Source organism: Lingula anatina, chromosome 2 (assembly GCF_051362555.1).
Source record: "Lingula anatina isolate TDL-2025a chromosome 2, LinAna3.0, whole genome shotgun sequence".
Taxonomy (NCBI): domain Eukaryota; kingdom Metazoa; phylum Brachiopoda; class Lingulata; order Lingulida; family Lingulidae; genus Lingula; species Lingula anatina.
Window position 1 is genome coordinate 17,744,943 of NC_141768.1, and position 21,474 is coordinate 17,766,416.

Here is a 21,474-nt window from a genome sequence, read left to right on the forward strand (position 1 = left end):
TACATGTTATGTAAATTTAGTGTAGCTAAGCGGCCCTGTAAACCAAAACAAAGCAACGTGAGCCATGTAAATAGACCGACGTCTTCTCCTATGTTCAAAAGCAAGTATGGCAACCGCAGGAAAGGAAGTCGCGAGAGTCGCTCTGAGATGCCAGGCTGCAAAGGAAGAGAATAGACTAGGCAAGTATCGATATACGTTAATGATGTGTCCACAATGAATATAGCAGGATCATTTTTTTTTCTTCTTGCAATAAATATTTGTGATACATGTACGTATTATAAGCCCAGGTAGATGTGGCTTCCTACTGTACTACCTGTCCTACCTAGGTGTATTCACTTGCCATGAAAACCCTGAAAATGCAATTTAAAGCGATATCGGTGGATGCATGTCTATCCCTGCAAGGATACATCACATTCAGAATGTACACGTTTTCCTTTGCATTTAAAGTTGTCCTTGGCACTTTTTTTATCAAGTAAATTAAGAAATAAAATAATGCACACAGCAGGTTCAATATAATAAGATGCTGATACATTGTAATGTCTACAATTTAGAACAAGTCAAATATGTACCGCACAGGTATATCCAAGATGGCAATAAGTGGGGAAGGGCAGACAAAAATTTATCTTCCATGCAGATTTTGCCCTTATCCAATTGCATGATTGAAGGTACATGTATTTTTCAACATGGTTCTGCATGTAGGCATAAAAATGTGTTTTCAGAAGATGGAGCACTAGGGGTGTATAGATGTGGAAAATAAATGCTGTGAAGTTGTTAAAAGGTTGAGGGGGCTCCCACCTGGATAAGATGTGTGATGTGTACAAAATATTAAAGAAATCTCAATATACACACGTACGTACATACCCCTGTAGTAGTGAGTCTTGCTGTGCATTGAATACTGACCCACAGTCAGAGGTAATTACCACTGGAATGACTGGATCACTCCTCTCCTGAGATCAGCTTGATCAGTGTTAAAAAATGATCTGAGAGATTTTTAGATGAGTTTTTCATCTGCCGCAAAAAGGAGCTCTATACCGCTAGACACCATGTACTGCATATTATATATTTTTCTTGTTGACCTCTTTTATCTTTACAATTATTTTACCATTTACGTGAAAGCCAATAAAGAGAGGAGAACTTTCCATGTAAGAAATAATGTTATATCAGAGAGGATATGTAGCATTGCATTTATTTCAGATTTATGTATTCTACATGTAAATGTATGCAAAGAGAACACCAAGGACTGGACAGTGGTCACTAAGATTATTCACTTATGGCAATCTGATATTTCAATTTACAGTTTTTCACAGAAATGAAAAGATAAATGAAGTAAAATAAGAATCACAAATGATGTGTTGGATGTAGTCTTGCTAAAACTAAATGTGCACATGCATGCTGTGCAGTATATATACTTTTGCTAATTTTGGTGCCTCTTGTTTTTTATTAATTTTTAGTTTGATAGGTAAAGTTGCACTTTTTATGATATATAACAAAGTAAAAACAGTCACCTTACAATGTCAAAATTCCATTTTAAGTTTGAAATGAAACCATATTTTGGAGGCCACTCCAACTCTTGATCAACTTAATATGCTTATGATGCTCATCTGCCTTGTATAAAATTTGAATAAACAGAAGCATGTATTAAGTGTAAGCAGCACAATTTACAGGGAACTTGCATAAGAACTAATTAAACTGTTTCCTCACCCATCAGTAGCTCAGTTTCTCTATGCATAGAAAAGAAGAGATAAAAGCAGCTTATTTTTCTATGTTCACAGGGGGTGGAGGCCTCTTCACATACCAGGTTTTTATTCTGAATAAACATTTTAGTAGTTAAGAATACTATTTAGAAAGCAAAGGGAAAAGAATGTCACAAGCATCATATGTGCAGTAGATTTTAAAGTACACCATGGAAGAATGTGTGTAAGTGAGGTTATATGTGATGGAATAAGCCTAAATTGTATCCAACAGCACTGGAGTGGCGATTGATTTTTTTTTTTTTTTTTTAGTTAAAATGTAGAACTGCCACATGGACAAGGGAGCACTTTGGGATTTTACTTGTATAGTAGGCATGCTGAAAATTTTACTTTTTGGTATGTGTTATTTCTGTTTATAAATTTACTTTGGAGTAGAAGAAGAAACTACTTTCTTTAGTGTATAGCTGTAAGATGTAATTCTAGAGCTCTCATAATTAATGCATTGTATTTCTCAAAAAATATTTTCTCTAAAAAATTGCCAGGGTCATTTTCAGAAATCAGTTAAGTTCTTCAAAGAAAAACTGTCTTGAGCACAATTAGGATGATATGTCGGCTGCATGTTTTCCTTTCATCCTTTAAGGTGTCAAATTACCTGCATATGTTTTGACCAAATAAGGTGCAAACTTGATATGCCCTGCATGCTAAATCCCAACAGCAGATGTGTGCCCACATTGTTCACCTGTTTACACTGTGTAACATATGGAATTGGCATGTGAAAATTGGAACTGTGTGTAACTGATTTTAGGTAAAGGGACCATGTCAAGTTAAGCATCTTTGTTTAAGCAGTTGTACTTTTATGTGGTTACAAATGCAGGTTGCATTCCTGTATAAACATCAACAATATTATCATTGTATAGATACTGTGCAGTTATTGTATTAACAATTTTTACATACATGGCGAGTTAATTTTTTTTCTTTTTTTTCAGCTAATCTGTTTAATAATTCTAATCAAACTAATTGTAGACAACAGAAAATAAAATTAAATGTGTAAAAATTCTGACTCAGATGGAATTATATTAGTTCCTTGACCACCACTGAAGACTTTTTTCAGTTAAAGCAATAATAACTCTTCGTTTCGGCCAAAAAATGAATTTTCCTGGAGTAAACATCAATTTTCCCATGCTTACCAATAGTTAATGAATCCATTTTTACATTCAAAGTTAGTCCCTGGTTTTTTTCTAAAAAGTTGGGTTTTTTGTTAAAATCTCTTAAGAGATTTTAACAGAGTATAGACATCAATGGAGGTCACGTGGTCTAAAGACAAGTTCAAATATCAGAATAAAAGCTATAACTGCTGTTTTTGTGGTAAAACAGAATATATTATATTTCTATGAGTTATTCACAAGGTTTTTATTGTGAAATATAGGTCTCATACAAAGAGTTATTATGCCTTTAACAAAATGTAAGTTTTTGTGATTAATCTTAGATTAAGATAATATTTATCACAAGTTCATTTTGAGTCAACATCTCTGGAGAAAATATGAAATATAAGAAAATGCATAATAAATGTGTTTGTGATTTGTGACCCTTTCTTACGGTATCATCATTTTGTTTCAGATCTTTCCCAGTGTTCTTTAATGATGGTGCCAGAGGCTGTGTTTTTCCTCATGAAGCATATCCAACTTGAGAGCTGTGATTTGTCTGCCAATGTGCTGAAGAGAATTCCATCCAAACTTGGTATTAAGTTCAATCATTTAACAGGTAATTCATATGTATTCCATTGACATATATATATGTTTGTTGTTTACAGTGTTGTTTTTATGCCTTCTAAAGAGGAATGAATATTAGATTAACAAGTGATGAAATCATTCATGACAAAGTGAATATAAACAGATCTTCACTGTGTGCATAATTTTTATGAAATCGATCATGTTTTGCATGAATCCTTCCACCAAACAACATTTTATGTGATCTATAATATTTTAGAAGAATTAGTCTTATAGAGACAACAGAGCAGAAAACAAATTGATGAAATTTATTTTAAAATAAGAAAAAAAACCAAACTGGTGGATTTTATGTGCAGGATGCCTAAAAATACTTGGAAGGGGTTCCATATTGTGTAAGGAGTTGAAAATGGTTCTTGGCCAACAGCTGGCAAACAGCAAATGTCAGTCTAAATATGCTACAAAAACAGGCACAGCAGTGGGTCCATCTCAAATAAACTTCATTTCTCATTTTCACTAAAAGATTATCAGTTCATCTGTATACCTGACTACCTGGCAACTGCCATTTCCTTTGGTATTGAAATTTTGGCATGTGCCCCTGAAACAGCAAGAACAGATCACCTTGAGCAGGAAGAAATACCTGTGTTGCCATAGCAACTAATTGAAATATGTTCTAGGTCAGCTGCTGTTTTTGGGGAGATAAATTGCTTCCAGCTATCTCTGGGTTAATAGGGATCTTGAAAACAGTATAACTATTACAGTGTACTCTATACTTCTTTAATATGCATCTTTTAATTTTCAGCATGCCCCCCTTATTTTTTTTTTGTTGTGCATTGTTTGCTTATTTTAGACATATAACTAAAAAGTTTACCAAGTTAATGATGGATTTGTTTAAAATGAGGCAATAAAATGTTATAGTTTTCTTATTTTTTTTATTTATCAATAATCTGGATTTTATGTCTTTGTTTCTTACTATATCATTATGTATACAGACCCTCTTGCTTCTGTACTTATAATTTCCATTTTAGTTCAGGACAGGTGTATGTGGCAGTGGGGGGGAGAGGTTTGAAGGGAAAGAGGTCCCCTTTCTCAATGAGAAAAAACTTAAAATGACTGGCAAAAGGCCAGTGTGTGTGTGTGTGTGAGAGTGTCTGTTTGTGAGCTACAGGGAGAGAAGACAGAGAGAGAAATTAATGAATCATATGTTCTGTTAATGAGGTATGCCAATCACATATTTTTGTATTTTGCAGAACTTAATCTGTGCAGTAACCGCCTGGTGGATCTTCCAGCAGAGATGAAGGAAATGACAGAACTGAAGACACTGGATATCTCTCACAACAACTTCCCTACTCTTCCCAAAGTCATCTACAAGCTCAACTCTCTCTCCACCATCAATGCTGAGAAAAACATCATCACAGGTATAAAATAGAATCTTTGGGGGACATAAAGAAAAGCAGAGTATCATTTTTCAGAATTTGTCAAACCTTATTATCCTATTGAACCATAAACTCCAAAATACTGTAGGTATCTTTTAAAGACCAAAATTAATGGTTGAATAACTAAACCTAGCTAGGATAACTTCATGATAAAGAACAAGCTTTAGGACAAAAAAACAAAAAAAAAATGATGAAAATGACTCACTAGGGGTGTTTTGCCAATGGATATGTTAATTACAGTGATCAAATAATGGAAGAATGTCTTTAATAGGTAATGTTCCAGTATTTCTAAAATCTTCTATGCATCAAAATAGACGTACCGTATGCAATCAAACCTGTATTATGCAATATCTTTCATCACATATTATACCCATTAAAGATTTAGTGCATAGAGCAGCCTATTTAATTTGATTTGATACCTCACTTCAAACATAAAAAGTTTAGAACTGTTGAATTGATGTCTAAGGGCTCATTCCCACTGAAACTACAGGTCTAGGTAGATCGATCCAACTTCGCAAGGACTCTCAATGAATATTGCATTCAGTTTACTTAACAGATAAACACGCTCTTTTTGTTTCCAATATACTTGTATAATCACCAGCATCTCTGTTTTCTACTCAACACCTGTTAAACTGATTGATAGGCGTTAGTCCCCACAGAGTTGAATAGATCGATCAATCTACATAAACTGATAGTTTCAATGGGAATGAGCCCGAGCTTAATTGTAAAAGTACACATTTCCTTTGCGGTGTATTTCAGATGTGGAAGTTAACAAGCTGAACACAATGACATCACTGCATGAAGTCAACCTTCTGGAGAATCCTCTTCCCAGCAGTCTTTGTGAGGCGCTTAAATCCATCCAGCTGTTTACTGTACATTTCACAGAGCCAGAGGAAACCTTTGATAAAGTGGATTAAATATTGCAAAAACAGTCAGTTGTACTCTGTACTTCATCACATTCTTATTAACACACAGTAAACATTCTGATTTGATAAGAAAATTCATTGAAATAGTAGTTTAAAGGGATAATAACTCTTCATTTTGGCCAAAAAATGAATTTTCCTGGAGTAAATAACAATTTTCCCATACTTACCAATGGTTAATGAGTCCATTTTTACATTCAAAGTTAGTCCCTGGTTTTTTTTCTAAAAAGCTTGGTTTTTTTGTTAAAATCTCTTAAGAGATTTTAACAGAGTATAGCCATCAATGGAGGTCACGTGGTCTAAAGACAAGCTCAGATATCAGAATAATAGCTATAACTGAGGTAAAGCAGAATATATTATATTTCTATGAGTTATCCACAATGTTTTTATTGTGAAATATAGATCTCATACGAAGAGTTATTATCCCTTTAAGGAATAATGTAGATTACATGCAATCAGATTAGCAGATTAACATGCCTCCTATTGTTTCCAATATACTCGTATAATTACCAGCTTTTCTGTATTCTACTCAACAGGAAGAGGAGCCTTGTTAATCTGTTAAACTGATAACATTTAGTGATAGTCCCTTCAGAGTTGTATTGATCTATGTAGACAGATATTTTTAATGGGAATTCTTACAGGTGTCTCATGTAAAACATTTTGAAATTCATTGTTGATGCATTGTCACATCTAACACATTGTTTTATTAAAGAACGTTAAAACAAAATAGATACTACACTGTCACAGACAGGTATTAGAATGTCACATACTGTATATGCTCACATTGCATAAATTAAAATCCTTGTTATAGTTAGATATTTTCTGGAAAGCTCATTAATTGCATAATCAGTCTTCCACTAGAGTTGGTGTGTTGTCAATATTATTTTTAAAAAGTTATAACAATTTAATTTTTAATGCAATGCCTTATATGAATATTTGGAATTATGGTGATTTGTCTTCCAGTGATGAAAGGTATTGGTTTTGTTTTCCAGTTTCTATGCAAGATTGAATTTTAGTAGCTGCATGATTAAAAAGGTCAAGCAGATTTTAAACGAATAAGTAACGGGGCCATTTATTTTGTTCTGGAAGTACTTTCTGTGCTTATTGTAACTTTACAAATTAGATAAAAGAATTGGAAGAATTTGTTAGATTGTTTTGACAAATGAATCGATGGTTCATTCATGGACACATTTGCAAGAGGATATAGCCTTACAGTGCAGTAGAATGTATGGACTACAAATGCTTTCTTTTTCAAAATGTGCCAAATATTTGTTTTGTTTAAGAAATTACTAAGTAGGTGCATATAAGATTTTAAAGTACAGTTTCTGTTATTGCATTTTAAATTGTCCAGATAGTTATGAGGAATAAAAATAATTTATTAATTGTTATATTTGCAAAATGAAAATTATACAAAATACTTTGTTTTCAGTTTTGGTGAATTATAAAAATGCAGCTGTGTAACTGCAGCAAAATGTTCTTGGGAGACTTGTACAGGCATTGAAGCTGAAGTTAAAAACTTTTTCAAAATGAAATATCAGAGCGAAAATCTATAAATAGTTAGGTAGTGTTGTAATATTTATAAATATTTGTAGAGATTACCTATTACGCAATAATGTATTCCTATATTTATTGAAGGATTCTGTTGATGTGAGCAAGAGACATACCAGTGCAATAACATATATTAGCAATATTTATGATGCAATCTTTTTTAAATTGAAATTGTATCTGTCAGAGGATTTGATTTGATCAAGTCACGAGTGTAATACTGTCAGAAAGTGCTTAATATACGTGTAAGGTTATTTGTGATTTATAGTTTCAAAAAGACTAATTATCAAAATACTCATTTCATATACTGGCGTGTTGTCAGCTTGTTCATTCCTTTCACATAGACAAGGGTTATTTGCGTTGCATATAATTTTTCGTTCTCGGATAAAGTTGGTTTCTATATTCCATGTTTTTATGTTACGATATACATGTATATTGTTTTAAAGTTATTATTCACTAGGTATATTTATGTGTGTTTAATTAATATATGCAGTAAATACGCTTTTGATTACGCTTTTGATTATGCTTTCATTTCCTTCGCATTAGTGTGTATATTAGATGAGTGATGACGGTTTTAATAATGCTTTTGATAATTGACAAAAAAGGCGAAGTACCAAGAATTTAGTCTTGGTGTTCTCGATCAAACGTAGAAGTATGGACCAAAGTTACTTGTTGACACTAAGGGATATCTACTGTTTGTTCTGTTTAAAAACGATTTTCCTGTAGTAAACGTCTATTTCCCCATACTAACAAATGGTTAATGAATCCAGTCCGACATTCAAAATTTTTCCTTGGGGTTTTTTTCTAAAAAGTTTTTTTTTTTTTTTTTTTTTTTTTTTGTAATAATCTCTTTAGATTTGTTCCTAATATTTTCGTTCCAAAGTCCACGTCTCGGGTAATACACGTGACCTATTATTTATTTGATTTGCTTATAAATTAAAAACAAAATCACATATTAAAACGATGGAGCGTTTATTGCATCATAACCTTTCTCGGGCGTCACATTCAACGGCAGATAATATTTGTTCGATTTCTTTTTAAATGTTAAACAAATTTACTTTTCAAACGATGGAGCGTTTATTGCATCGCAACCTTCCTCGGACGTCACATTCGACAGTGGATGATGTTTGTTCGATTTGCTATAAAATTTAGAACAAAATCAAATATTTAAACGATGGAGCGTTTATTGCATCGTAACCTGCCTCGGACGTCACATTCAACAGCGTGTGGGTATATGGTTTCAACAAGCATTTGAAACGTCAAGTATACTGCTGTGGTAAAGAAACGGTTACAAAAATTATCTAAATTGGCAGCGCCACTAATATCACATAACACAAAGTTTGTGAACCTTTCAAGCATAATAAATATAGAACCAAATTATATCTGATCTCCGACTTAATAGCTATGACTGACCACGCCCAAGATAACATATACACAGGGTTTAAAAACTCATATTGCACGTTCCCGCCCGTGTTTATTAGGAAAAGGATTATATAAATTTAAAAATGTTCATAGAAATGGATCACATTGGCCTTTATTAATTTTGCTTAAATGTTTTGGCATTACTTTCTCAATGACTTTTAACTCTAATTGTCTACAAAACATTCCAAACTTTAAAATGTAATACCACGTGCTGTAAAATTCGTCTAAAATATGTCTCCTTTTAGCACACAAACCCCCTACGGAAGCACTATCATACTTATGATTTATACCATAGGCAAAGATAGAGATAAATGTGAAAGCCCCTAAAAGTTATGTTACACAAAACTATCAGCTTCGTAAATTCATCTCCAGGACATCACATAATAGGGAGGTTCTGAGCGCCATCTTTGGGAGTACTGGGGAGAATGGGTTTGAAAGCGCATGATGATGATATCAGAGCTCCGGACATGTACAGCAGTTTCAACTTCTTCAACGCCAGATGCTGCCCCGCCGTAATGTTGCCACGTCTTCATCTTCTCAGCTTGCACGCTCGAGTTTGTCGCCTCAGTGAAGTCTTTAGAAGTCTGACACGGCGTCCACTCCACCGTCGTCGCTGACAACGTGTGTTAAAGTTTGGAAAGATCTTGATTGTTTGACGTCCATGGTTGTCTGTTTGCCTGGTTCTTCGTGAACCATCCTGTACACGGCTGATTGGGTGTAGTCAGGCTCGTGAGATGCACTGCCAGCAACTCTGCAAAGAGACAAAAAGTTCTTCAGTTTTGTACTTCATTGTTTTCTGATAACAAGAGGCGTGATAAGGTATTGTATTGTATTGTATTGTATTGTATTGGTTCGCACCGCAGCGTGGTGCACCATAGTTTGCTGTGCAGTCTGTGACGAATGAACTGCCACGTTGAGATGTTGTAGTTTGGGGAAGCTTCCAAAAACAAACCCTTGGATTAATCTCAGTAATAATAGCTACATTCCAAACAAAGGTGCCTTCCTGGGACGCCTCATACTTATATAAGAACACGGGTATAAGTAGGAACTGTATTCTTTGGAACCGTTTTCAAAAGAAAAAAGAACATGCTAGCTCTTGGGGGATGTTTTGCCACGTATTTGTAATATTGGGGTCACTATATATATATAGAGTAATCGAATGGACGGAATAAAATAACCACCGACAACTAGAAAAGCACTCAGAGAGCGCAGACCTCCGCCAAGGCAGCTCAGTTCCCCCTATCATACTATCTCGAACGTCTTTATTTGTTAGAGGAGACAATAATACTTCTCAGCAACAATACTTCTCTTTAAAGCATTTTATTTCGTTTCTTCAAATCATAATGAAATCAGTAATCATAACGAAAAATAGACTATATATAAAGAATCCTTTAAAAAATCTTGGATCCAGACGGTGATCCAGATCACCACCAAAAACTAATCACTTCTAAGTTAACCCATTTCTGACCTACCCTGAAAATTCCATCGAAATTCATCCATAACTTTTTGAGTTATGTTGATGACAAACAGAAAGACAGACAGACAAACAAACAAACAGGGGTGAAAACATAACCTCCTTGGCGGAGTTAATGATGCTACTTACTGCATGGTTCCCTCGGCTCCAGTGCCCCGAAGCTGTCCTTCCATTGATTGCCTAACATTGTCAGTCGAGTAGAGTTTCATAGGTGAGTTGAACTGCAAGTGCGCTGCTGTGGGACCTTGCTTATGGCCTTGTACTGTCTCTACTCTGGTGCCTGACGCTCCACCTGCGGGCGGGCCGGCGTGGTGACCAGGGGAGAACGGCTGACTGACGGCCGGCTGGGATGGAGAGAAAGACACAGCCTTGTACTGAGGAGCACCTGGCGAGGCATGAGCAGCGCCACCTGCTGGTTGTTTCACTTCCCATGGCCTACCCACACTAGCGCCCGACTTCAGGGTTCCCCGCCATGCTGGTGCATAGGAACCCTCCTCGTATTCCTCTGCCGCAGGGGCCGGTGCTGGTGCGTGGTGTTGGGGCTTGGCAGGCACAGGAGGAGGTGGTGGCTTTCGGTTGACAGGTGGTTCGTATTGGTAAGCTGGCTCGTACTGGCGCCTGGGGGACGGTTTGTTGGCATCGTGTCCTGGAGACCAACCAGTGAAGTCAGAAGCAGACTTATCGGTGCGGATGACAGGTCGTCTACCAGTACGTCTAGGCTGGGCTGGAGAGGGAAATGGAGAATTATTGAATTGTTCAAAGTGAAATGCAGTTGTTTATTTCATGTAACACAATGAAACATTATGAAAAATATACTAATAAAAATTATGCATATATTGACATACTCCAAATGATATCGAAACTATTTAAGAACCTTTTGAAGATTTTCAGGCCATTTGCAAGGAATGCTTGTTAATGCCATATGGTTAATCGTTTTAACGTTTTTATCATAACGAACTAGAATGACGGGCGTAAAGTGAAGTGCTATGAATTTAACTTCGTTGTATGTGAATGGCAAAGAATATTGAAGTCCATTGGGACTACTTGAAGCATGAACACGTTTAAGTATTCCAGTATAATTTCCAACAGTGCATTCATTCTTCATACAGAATAATACTTTTTAATCTGTGCAACAAGCATGCGGAACAGTAACTTGCAAAGCAGGATCAGAAAGATCTGAAAAGAGAAATATAAAATTGCATTAGACACGTGCATCGTGTTGTAATGTGCTTATTCCCCCTTTCTGTTCGCCAAAATGCACACGTGAGGAGGGAGGCATTCTGTTCTGTTTTACTCGCACAAACCACATCTCAATATTGTGGAACTGGGAAGATGGGCCATTGAATTGCTATTTGTGATAAGCTGTGAAAAACTTCCCATAAGAAGGAGAGGAGGAAGAGGAAAAAGTAGGACTTAAGACACGATACTATATACTTCAAAACAAGATACTGGACCGGAGATACTTATAAACAGATATGTGGCACGCAGACCTAGAAAAGTCCTGTGTAGGCCTTTGGGGAGCTGGGTGAGGTCTCTCTTGAGGCTACGGATACATGGGCATATATTTGATAGAACTGGAGACACCAAAGAGCAAATTTCCTAAAGGTCAAGGCGAAAGACACCCCAATCAAAGAGTCGTAAGAGGTTGTGCAAAACGTATTCATGAGGATAAACGATTCGAAGGGAAATGCCATGATTCAGTAGCCAAGCACAGAGAAATTGGACACAACATACTCAGCCAGTCCTGATACCCTTTGGCTCTGTTTTTGACACTGTCATAGACATACGGCTTATCTGGTGGCGGCGTCCCGACCTCTGGGAGACAAAATTCAAGAGACCATTATCATGGAGATTTGTACAGATTATCATTTTAAAAATTAAGATATATATATAAGTATCTCCCTACTCATCATGGGATTGTTCATCTCGTTACAATACATGCTCGAATACTCACAAAAGAGGAAGAGGGTTTTCACTATTACTGCATTTCAGTATTCGCTGTTCTAAAATAGTTGCTCTCAAAAATGCATATTTGATTCAGCCTGTTATGAATGTGTCGAGACTTACGAGGGGGTTTGGGTATATGTGGATCTATTAAGTGGTGTTGCATCCGCCACTCTTGTTTAAACCAGTCGTAGTAGGCATCTCCTATATCGTACCATCCGTCCCGCCAGTGTTCTGCAGGCACAAGCGTAGATCATGCCCATACATTAGTTGAATATTGTTACAAAGCGCGCAGAAACGAAAAGACTTATTGGATTGTTTTACTTTAGTGACAATTAAGGAAAATCAAATTTTATGTTACAAATTTTCTTAAAAGGGGATCTAAAAGCTATTGAGCACAAGGGAAGAACCATACATCCACAAGATGCACTCTGAATACAATATGAGACAAGTGTGAAGAATAGACCCAAATAGAAAAGAAGAAAGGAAAAAGAATGCAGAAGTTGGATGGTTGTAAGACAAAAACAATATACAGAGCAATACGTTTACTAGTAATAAAAAGGCAAGGGAGATAAGAAAGGAAGAACCACAATCCGGTAGTTCAGACTGAGCGGAAAATTAAGGAAGGCGACAAAAGATTTACGAACGAATGAAAGATGAAAGGGGTCAGTGGCCTTTCTGAATGATTGAAAGAAGTGATGTCCGATAGATTGGCAAAATACGATATTGCAAGACGGAAGGTTCTCAAGACTACAAATAGGGTAACCTAAAGGTTAAACTTCACTAACTACTGTAACATTACCATTTTTGGTATCCTCCTCGAAAACCCCTGAAAACATACACAACGATATATGACTGCCATGTAAATTCAGCAGAACAAATATGCACAGCTAATATAACCGATAGATACCCGTGTTTTGATAGACATTGGTTTTAAAACGGACTGGAGGAAGGAACGTGGTTGGTGGAGGCAAAAGGATAAGTACACTGCACCATACTCTAATGGTCCAAGAGAATATTGGTATTATGACTTTGGTGGTTGCACAGGAACCATGCCTCTTGCATCTCATGACCTGACTGAAGAGTAAGACTGGCAAACGGAATGGGAACTCTAGTGAAAGTTGGTTGGTTGGGAGGGGTTAAGTGGATTGATTTGAAAAAGGCAAAGTGGAAAATTACATAGAAGTGTGGGCTGAGCAAAAATGCTTTTTTTTTTCAAAGTAACAAAAGGATAAAATATATAAGAACCAAGAATAGAATGAGTGGAATGGCAGTGGGCGATGCGCATCCCCGTCCTTTGTCACCACACTGCTCCAATATGTAGTCTGTATCATTTAGCTTTATGCAAACCCATACTGGCAGCTCCAGCAATCGCATACAAACCAAAATGAGCTATATACCAAATACATGCAGAAGCTTCTACAAAAACGTGGCCTAAAGTGCATAGCGACATACTACTAGCTTTAGCAGGTATGTTCACAGCCTAAGTCCAAGGTTAACTGCATCCCCGAAAACAACCCCAGATAAACTCCACACGGTCATCTGAAAGTCGTTCTTGTACTAGGCTTGCCCTACGATCCGTATGGAAAATATTGAAGCGCGGGAAGTATTCCTGGTTAAGGTCCGATGCATGTAGGGGTGGCTTCTATTTGCCTGCATGTACTCAGTTAAAACCACCTCCCCAAAACTATCCCCAAAATCTCTAAACCCTTTTTAAGATCCTATCCTGCTAGCTCTATACACCGCTACTCTAGGCAAAGCCCATGCCCACTTACTGCTACGTGGCGACTCTTTCATAAATGCTTTTTTTCGCAACGCCACCGGTTTTTCCATAAATGAGTAGTCCACGTCATCATTGTAGCCTTGGTATGGGTCTAGGAAGGGGGAAATGAAGATATGGTATACATGTGCACTTTAATTTGACTTCAGATTGATCTTTATTTTGTTTTTTTGGGATATTTACTTTTAAATATTCAAACCACGAAAATAGGCTGTTGCGGTTTTTATATGTCAGGAAGCCAACCAACAATGTTAGGTTAACATTCATTTCTGCGATTCAGATAAATCATCTGCCACTTCGTAAGACAACGTGGTGCTTTCTAATGTTGTTCTGGAGATAAGACCGCAACGTTCCTGTCTGCATTTAAATTTTAAAATGATTTACGACATTTTAGAATATGGTAAGGGTGAACACCAAGCAAGAAAAAGAAGCACTTTCAAGGTAAAGTAGAGAATGGTGAAAGGCAGCCAAATAACGTATTTATACTACTAAGAGGTTAACAAAAAAGATGAAATACAAAAAAAATTTAAAACACTGCATTACCAACAATGTAAGCATTACAATAACTTTCAGATGACATTTAATCTCCTGCTGAATGATTAAAGGTGCCTTAATCGTGCTTAATCAAGATGCCAAAAGAACTGCAAAACTTTAACTTACGTGCAGCTTGTTCCTTATGCATGAACGCCTGCTTCCTCGCGGAAACCGGCATTTGCATAAAGCTATAGTCAATTTCATCTTCGGGTGGTGGTCCGCCGGCGAATGGAGGCGGTGCGTGATGTTCCGGGGCTGACACATGCATACTTTCAAACTGTGGCTGCATCTGTTGAAGAGATCGTTGTTGTTGTTGCGGATGATGCTGTTGCGGTTGAGGAGGATAGTAGACAGCAGGGTTGATGAAAGGAGGTGGAGAGACCGGAGCGGCGGGTGCCGGTCTGAATTTGTGGTACCTTGGTTGCGGCATTGGTGCTGGTGGAGGGCTGTAGAGACTCTAGAGAAGGGAAAATGTCAAGATCACTTACACCCGCGAACATGCCTGACGTCAGACATAATGATTTACATCATACCTAAGGAGGATAACGTCATGCATGATGCCATTGTCGTCTAGAGCAGAACATCGTGACGTCAGCTAGATATTTACATTATGCATGACATCACTGCCTACTCGAAGATAACATCATGTTTGGCGTCAGAACGAGGCTCACATCATGCATGACGTCATTTTCAGCTCAAGGATAACATGCCTAATATTATCATCTGTTTAAGGAGAAAAAATCATGCTTGTCCTATCCAGTCTTACCGATATATTTTATCATTTAACATTTAAATTCTTATTTGATGCATTTAAAATCAAGCCAAATGCTCGAATGGCAATGAAAGCGTGTCATAACGATAACAGTTTCAATACTACATGAAGGCCTACGCCTGTTTATGGCAGAAAAGTACTTTTGCATGCCTGCAACATGAATTGGTGGCCTAACTTGGGTAAACTGTACAACTCGTTCTAAACATGTCACGCATGCGCTGGATTGACACTGGTGGTCTGTAAAATTAGCAACTTTAATATATAAGTTAACTCAACACGAAATATTGTTAGCAAAGGAAACACCACAATTGAACACGATGTAGAAATTCTAGGACCTGGAACGAACAAATCTGTTGTTAGTTATAAATAGGAATTATGTTCAAGTTTCTGGAACTAATAGACTTTATGATATATGAACATGATATGAATATCTATCATATATCAGGAATTTAAGCAGTAGGGTGAGACATGTAACCAATAGGTTGCTTTTATGAGTAAACAGGGAACGTGCCAGGGTGTCTACGATTTTTAGGCTTTTGGATTATCCAGAAACTTTGAAGTCCAAATAAAAATTTAATACTTGAAAAAAGGGTAAATGAGAGCATCTTTGACAGTTAGAAAATGCAGGTGTTACAAATCCACCAACTTTCGAACCAAATAATAATCATGCAAAAATCAACAGCATGTGACGTCACAAAAAGGTTTAGATATACGTGTTTTGCACTCTACACTGCGTTAGTGCCTATTTCAAGTTGTTGGATCTACTCAGTACAGTGCTCAAAAGCAAAAGGACTTTGGTCATAGTAAAGGAGGAAAGGTTGAGTCATCCACAGCCACCATATGTCTTTAATTATGAGGCATTTATGCGTACTGTTTGTGACGTCAATACTGATGGTAACGCGGTGAAGAAAAAGTGGTTCTCGCGAAGCATGCCTTGTCCAGCGATTCTGCCACTCGTTGCATCATGACACCAGGGGCATCCCGAAGGCTGCTCGGGCCCTTGAAATCCGTGCCCATTTGTGGTGCACGTGGCGACGTTTTGAAGGTTGGAATTCGTACAGCAAACATGCCCGCCTCGGGGGTTGGCGGAGTGGGTGCTGGAATGCCTTGCATTGTACCCTATGAGACAACATAAACAACCTCAGTGGCGTCAGTGTCACAACAAACTTCTGAAGGGATTGGGAAACTTACAGAGGGGTGGTCTCCAGTTATTATAGACATTGCAATACATTTTATTAATTGATGTAGGCTTTTTCGTTCGTGTCGAAATATGTAGCAAAAAGAAAATTTATACAACAATATGGCAGTTATTTTACAGTTCTCTCTTGTAGAGAATACCCCTCTATACAACAAGTATGGATGAAGGGGGCAGAAAGGCTGTTTCAAGCATGCCAGATTATACAGGTAGATATCTACAAGGAAGCTCTTTTTGCATGCTTCCGTGTTATGTATGTTAAAGCTTTTTCTTTCTCTGGTCAAAGATGTTATGTGCTATCTACGTAAAACTAGTATATGTATAGTCATATTATCACGTGCATACAGTATATCCAGTAAATGTTGGCGATATCAGCGAAAGGTATTTATTTTGCATATTTAGCCACTCTTCTATTGCACCAAGATGCAGCATGAACCTGAATGGAGAACACCACACGTCATCAACACGTCCTTAATACGTCATCATTTCGTCATAAAAATCATTCAGTCTACGTTACTGATACGTTGTCACTTTGTTTGATAATTGAAATCCAATTTACATGCAATTCTGTCACAAAACAAACATTATCTAATACTACAAAACCCCTGCCAATACAAATAATTTGAACAGTTTTTAATATCCCGTGAGTAGTAACTCATGAACTTCTGTTACGAACTAAAATGCATTTTGAAATTATTAACTGTATATAAATAGGCGGCAGTTTGACAAAAGTGAATGAAGAAGTGAGGGCCACGAAAGAATTCTGTTGACCAATCGTGATGGTAAATTTCTCCATTCATAGCTCACTTTTAGTGCATATCAAAATTTGTCTCTGAGATTTACGTGTGCTACTTACGGGCGGTAATGGCTTATGAGCCCGTCTGGCATAAAAAGACTGGGAAGCGGGTTTTGATGACCAATTTTATATATATAAGCCAATATAAAATGTGCATGCGTGTACTTACCGGATGCGTCGGAGAGACTGGGGTGTGGCTAGGAGCTCTTGGCTGTTGAAATAGGATGTTTGGCTGCTTGATTGGAGATTGTGGAGGAGTCCGTCCCGATTCGCCTCTGAGATAATAAATAATATAAGAAGATATTTTTAAGAAATATTTTGACCAAGATGCAGTCCAGTTAAATTTTTTGAAGGGAGGTTCCAAGAGACAAACACGGTCATTAAACAGCTCATTTTTTTACTTATGTATATTTCTTTATTTATCATTGTGGTTATTTGGCTATTTACCTTCGTGAATATCAAATGTCAATCATTTCCTGACATGTCATAAGCTTTATTTCAGCATTAAATGCAGCCTTGTAATATGGAAAACCTGATATATAAATAATTGGTGAGTAGCGTCATTTACCTCTGTACGGTTATCGAAAGTGTTCCGCCACTGCGTTTAATCAGGTCCTGGGCTTGCTTGTGAACTAGGTTGCTAGTGTCATAACCGTCTATGGCCACTATCAGGTCTCCCCTCTGAAGCTCTCCTTCGGCCGGGCTGCCAGTAAATACCTAGACCAGATGAATAGTCAGTATGTTAGCGCTTATCTATAGGGTCTACATATTATTAAAAATTCCCACCGCTGTTGATATGTTGCCGTTATTGAATAACGTGTTGCTTTTGTTTGTAAATAAAGATCGCCAGTGATTGATTACAGAAGACGATGGACGGCCATCGCTTTAATGGAACAAGGTCAAAAATATCAACATATATCACTAACAGGTGAATGGTAGGTAAAGGATGGTTCATGGTTGATATTGCATAGTTTATAGCCATTTACAAACATGAACATTGGTCATAAAGATTGTTATTGTATTATGCAGCATCTTGTCCTCCATATTTACACAAACTATAATAATTGACAGCGAATACATTAGGCAGTGAAAAAAAACATGCCTGCGTCTTGTTTGCATTCCACACGCATTGCATAATGTGGTTTGCCATTTTTCGACCTGGTTTTATTCCACATACTACAAATGGCTTAGACTTCATTAGGTCACAGATTTGTTAGAACACAAATTTTTTGTGACAACTTGACCGGTACAATGTAAGAGCACTATAATGGACAAGAACGGTACTGAAAACACGGTGAAAGCCATGGTTCTTATCGATTGAAGGAAAAGGGCACTTGTGGCTAATAATAAACATTATATTACTTAAATGCAAGCAAGGATTCTGCTCCTGTATGCTACATGTTACACCTGTCTGTGATCATCCACATTTGGAAAACAGTAGAACATTGCAGGATTGAATGGAAGACTCATAGCAGCAAGTCTTGCAGAGGGTTAAGGAGGAATATGGTTGAGCGGAAACCGCGTCTGACTTTATGAACACCTCTTGCTTTTGCAAAGGAAGACCACAGCCTCTTATCTTCCTAAATGCAACTCCATGCAATGATTTATACAGTCGTTCTTCCTGTCAGCCCCAGGTGAAACATTCTTAGCAAAAGTAACATATTTTCACGCATTTGTTGTTTATGAGAGGTTAAAAAACTTTTTGTGTTTAAATTGGTAACTCGCCGTAGTTTCGTTTTGTAATCGTTTTGTAATTAGTGTTATTTATGTCATTATCAACGCCGCCACCATCATCATCGTCAACAAAAATAACAACAACAAAACTCAACATATTTAGTAGAACACTGAGAAGCAGAATTGCAAGGTGTGTTCCAGATTAACTGAATTATTATCGCCCTCAGATTTATGTTCCTCCTTGTTTTTTATGTCTAGTAAAGCATATTAGAAACGACATAAGAATTTGAAAGTTTTAGGAGGTTCGTTCAGGTGTGCATACTATCCAGTCTATATAAAGTAATGATTGATGCATTCAGCTTAATTTTAACTTGGAATTCTTTTGGATACGTAAAAAGATTCCAGACAGTCTATAATGATATCTGCACATAGAACTTGCAATTAGAGTGTTGCAGCTCCATCTACGGTTAACTGTGTAAGCCAAATTGAATTCACCAACAGCAGTTAGAAAGAACTTGGCACAGGTGTAGTTCTGAAGTCTTATCTGTTTAAATCCCGTAAATCACGCCTACATAAGGGAAAGAAAAACATTTCTCTAGTCTACGCATCTTCCTTCCCGTCTTCCTGCCATACACTCGTCTTCATCTATCTATATGTATATCTATCTATCAATCTATCTACCTATCTATCTATTTTTGACAGTATGTCACCCTATTGATATTTTGTTGTAAAAGCGTAATGTTGCTTTGGATCTAATATTCCATAATTAATCGCTCAGCGAAAAGGTAGCACTTTGAAAAGCCAAAACATTTGCCGTCCACTCCCTGCTGTGACCCGACAGATGCAAAGCAGTCGAATTGGTGTTCTGACACCTTGATGCACGCCATGTCAACACATCTTACACTTTCAATAAACAAACATCAAGTGCTATCTGAGAGTGCCAAGCGCTAATAAAAAGAGAAATTTACCTTCGAGAGTTCGGTTTACTTATAAAGACGCTGCTCTTGGTCTCGAAAATGGAGGTCGGTAACGTTTCCTCCAGCCGGCACAGGTAAAAACAGGGTAACTATTTCTGCTCAACCCACAGAGAATTTGCATATTCACCTCTGACCGCGATTAGGGAACTTTGGGGAACAGGTGATATCTTGCAAAGAACATCCAAAAACTAGGTATGTTGATCTGTCTGTCTGTAAACAATATGCCAATGTTTTGACAAAAAACCTTCTTACGCAGCATGTCTGCACAATCCGCGGTCTTGCAGCTTTAATTCATTGTATAAATTCATACGGTATTGAGAGATTTTACCTATTTTTGAGAGCTGCGCACCTTGCGTTGCCCCACCTGGAAATCAGATAACTCTAAATATATATCCCCCGCACTCTACCTCCCGTTTACCCTTAAATAGTACGCGTCCGTCAGAGCGCGGTAAAGGTATCTGCACATTTCTCCGTAGCACTCGGCTCATATTTCACCGATATTTTGAGAAATTCTGCAGCCGTTCGTTTTTACCTGGTCTTTCGCAAACGGCGCAATACTGATATTTCAAGAACAAGAAGCAAAGAAAACTCAAGGGCAAAGAGGCTTATCTGTCATGCCGTCCAGCGAAACGTGATTCCAGACATAAATAATGAACTATCCGCTGCCAGATAACTCTGAATGAATAAAATGGCAAACTTCGTACCATGTTTCCGTGCACTTATTGCCGCACATTATCTGCACTAAAAGAACGCATTTAATCATTTCATAAATCAGTAGAGATTCGAGGTAATGACTGACATATCAGTGCTCAACCTGTGCACCTTTACGAAATACATTGGCTGCTTTCGACGTGTTCAGGAATAACAGGTTTATGCCGACTGTGATAAAGATAAAAGTAGATATGAAAAATATGCAAAAAAAATTATTTCGAAGTTTAACGCTAGTTTCTCGCTACTTCATGCGTAGAGTTACTATAACCGAATGACAATTAAATTTTGTTACTATCAGTAGAGGCTACAGTCGCCCTTTCGCTTACCCTTTGTATAGTGAGAGGCTTCCCAAAGTCTTTGCCTCCCTGCAAACGAAAGCCCCAGGCGGTATTGAGGCTGTCGCGATGTAACGTGACTTGGAACATAGCGAAGGGTCCTACAGTGGTGGTCATACGGGTACCAATTAGGCCATCATCCTCCACAGCACCGTCAAGTTTTTCTCATCCGCCTCACAGAACCACTCTCAGCCAGAGACGAGGCTCCTTAGGCTGGCGGGCTTAAGCTCGTGACGTTACAGCGCGCGCGGTAGGGCGTCTTCCTCGAAGGTGTTTCTAAATCTACGTATCTGGATAGAGTTACCAAACTATTTAAAAACCAATTGGTTGGCCGGGGTCAAAGATAATGAACACATTTACCTTTGGGGTATAAAAAGTGCACATATGACATACATTTATATATAAGAGCAGGTGCCATTCATAAAAGTATTACAGTTAAACCATTCTATAGTAGATATCTTAAGCTGCCAGAAAATCTACAATGACACGGACGTGGTGCGCCGTCTGATTTCCATTCAAACTGAAACGCGGCAACCAAAAT

The 21,474-nt window shown here is 37.5% G+C and overlaps 2 protein-coding genes across 6 annotated transcripts; one reads left to right on the forward strand and one right to left on the reverse strand.

The window, feature by feature from the left end:
• LOC106160280 (leucine-rich repeat-containing protein 40) lies at positions 1 to 7,830 on the forward strand. The gene is made up of 4 exons (XM_087006607.1): positions 1 to 179; positions 3,309 to 3,452; positions 4,666 to 4,833; positions 5,611 to 7,830. The coding sequence occupies exons 1-4, from the start codon at positions 107 to 109 to the stop codon at positions 5,766 to 5,768; spliced, it is 543 nt and encodes a 180-aa protein (XP_086862733.1). The 5' UTR covers positions 1 to 106; the 3' UTR covers positions 5,769 to 7,830.
• A 444-nt stretch (positions 7,831 to 8,274) lies between these two features.
• Positions 8,275 to 21,189, reverse strand: LOC106160278 (uncharacterized). Of its 5 annotated transcripts, none has more exons than XM_013536826.2 (8): positions 20,925 to 21,189; positions 17,805 to 17,953; positions 17,406 to 17,511; positions 16,179 to 16,364; positions 14,600 to 14,930; positions 13,935 to 14,033; positions 10,345 to 10,939; positions 8,275 to 9,492 (listed from the first exon to the last, which is right to left on the reverse strand). In XM_013536826.2, exons 1-8 carry the CDS (start codon positions 21,048 to 21,050, stop codon positions 9,318 to 9,320), a joined length of 1,767 nt encoding a protein of 588 aa, XP_013392280.1. In that variant the 5' UTR covers positions 21,051 to 21,189; the 3' UTR covers positions 8,275 to 9,317. The 5 variants fall into 5 exon arrangements, with proteins under 5 accessions (XP_013392280.1, XP_086862728.1, XP_086862729.1 ...); XM_087006602.1 differs by lacking the exon at positions 13,935 to 14,033 and adding an exon at positions 12,962 to 12,988 and having other exon boundaries at positions 20,925 to 21,188; XM_087006603.1 differs by lacking the exon at positions 20,925 to 21,189 and adding an exon at positions 19,879 to 20,063.
• Between the last annotated feature and the right edge of the window lie 285 nt (positions 21,190 to 21,474).

Excerpts from the sequence above, each read along its gene's own strand:
- LOC106160280 (XM_087006607.1), top strand. The coding sequence starts at position 107 with ATGGCAACCGCAGGAAAGGAAGTCGCGAGAGTCGCTCTGAGATGCCAG. Across the intron at positions 180-3,308 it reads AAAGGAAGAGAATAGACTAG|ATCTTTCCCAGTGTTCTTTA; the intron begins GCAAGTATCGAT and ends ATTTTGTTTCAG. Across the intron at positions 4,834-5,610 it reads TGAGAAAAACATCATCACAG|ATGTGGAAGTTAACAAGCTG; the intron begins GTATAAAATAGA and ends GGTGTATTTCAG.
- LOC106160278 (XM_013536826.2), bottom strand. The coding sequence starts at position 21,050 with ATGACCACCACTGTAGGACCCTTCGCTATGTTCCAAGTCACGTTACAT. Across the intron at positions 17,512-17,804 it reads CTTTCGATAACCGTACAGAG|AGGCGAATCGGGACGGACTC; the intron begins GTAAATGACGCT and ends TTATTATCTCAG. Across the intron at positions 10,940-13,934 it reads GAAAGAGTCGCCACGTAGCA|CCCAGCCTAGACGTACTGGT; the intron begins GTAAGTGGGCAT and ends TTCCCTCTCCAG.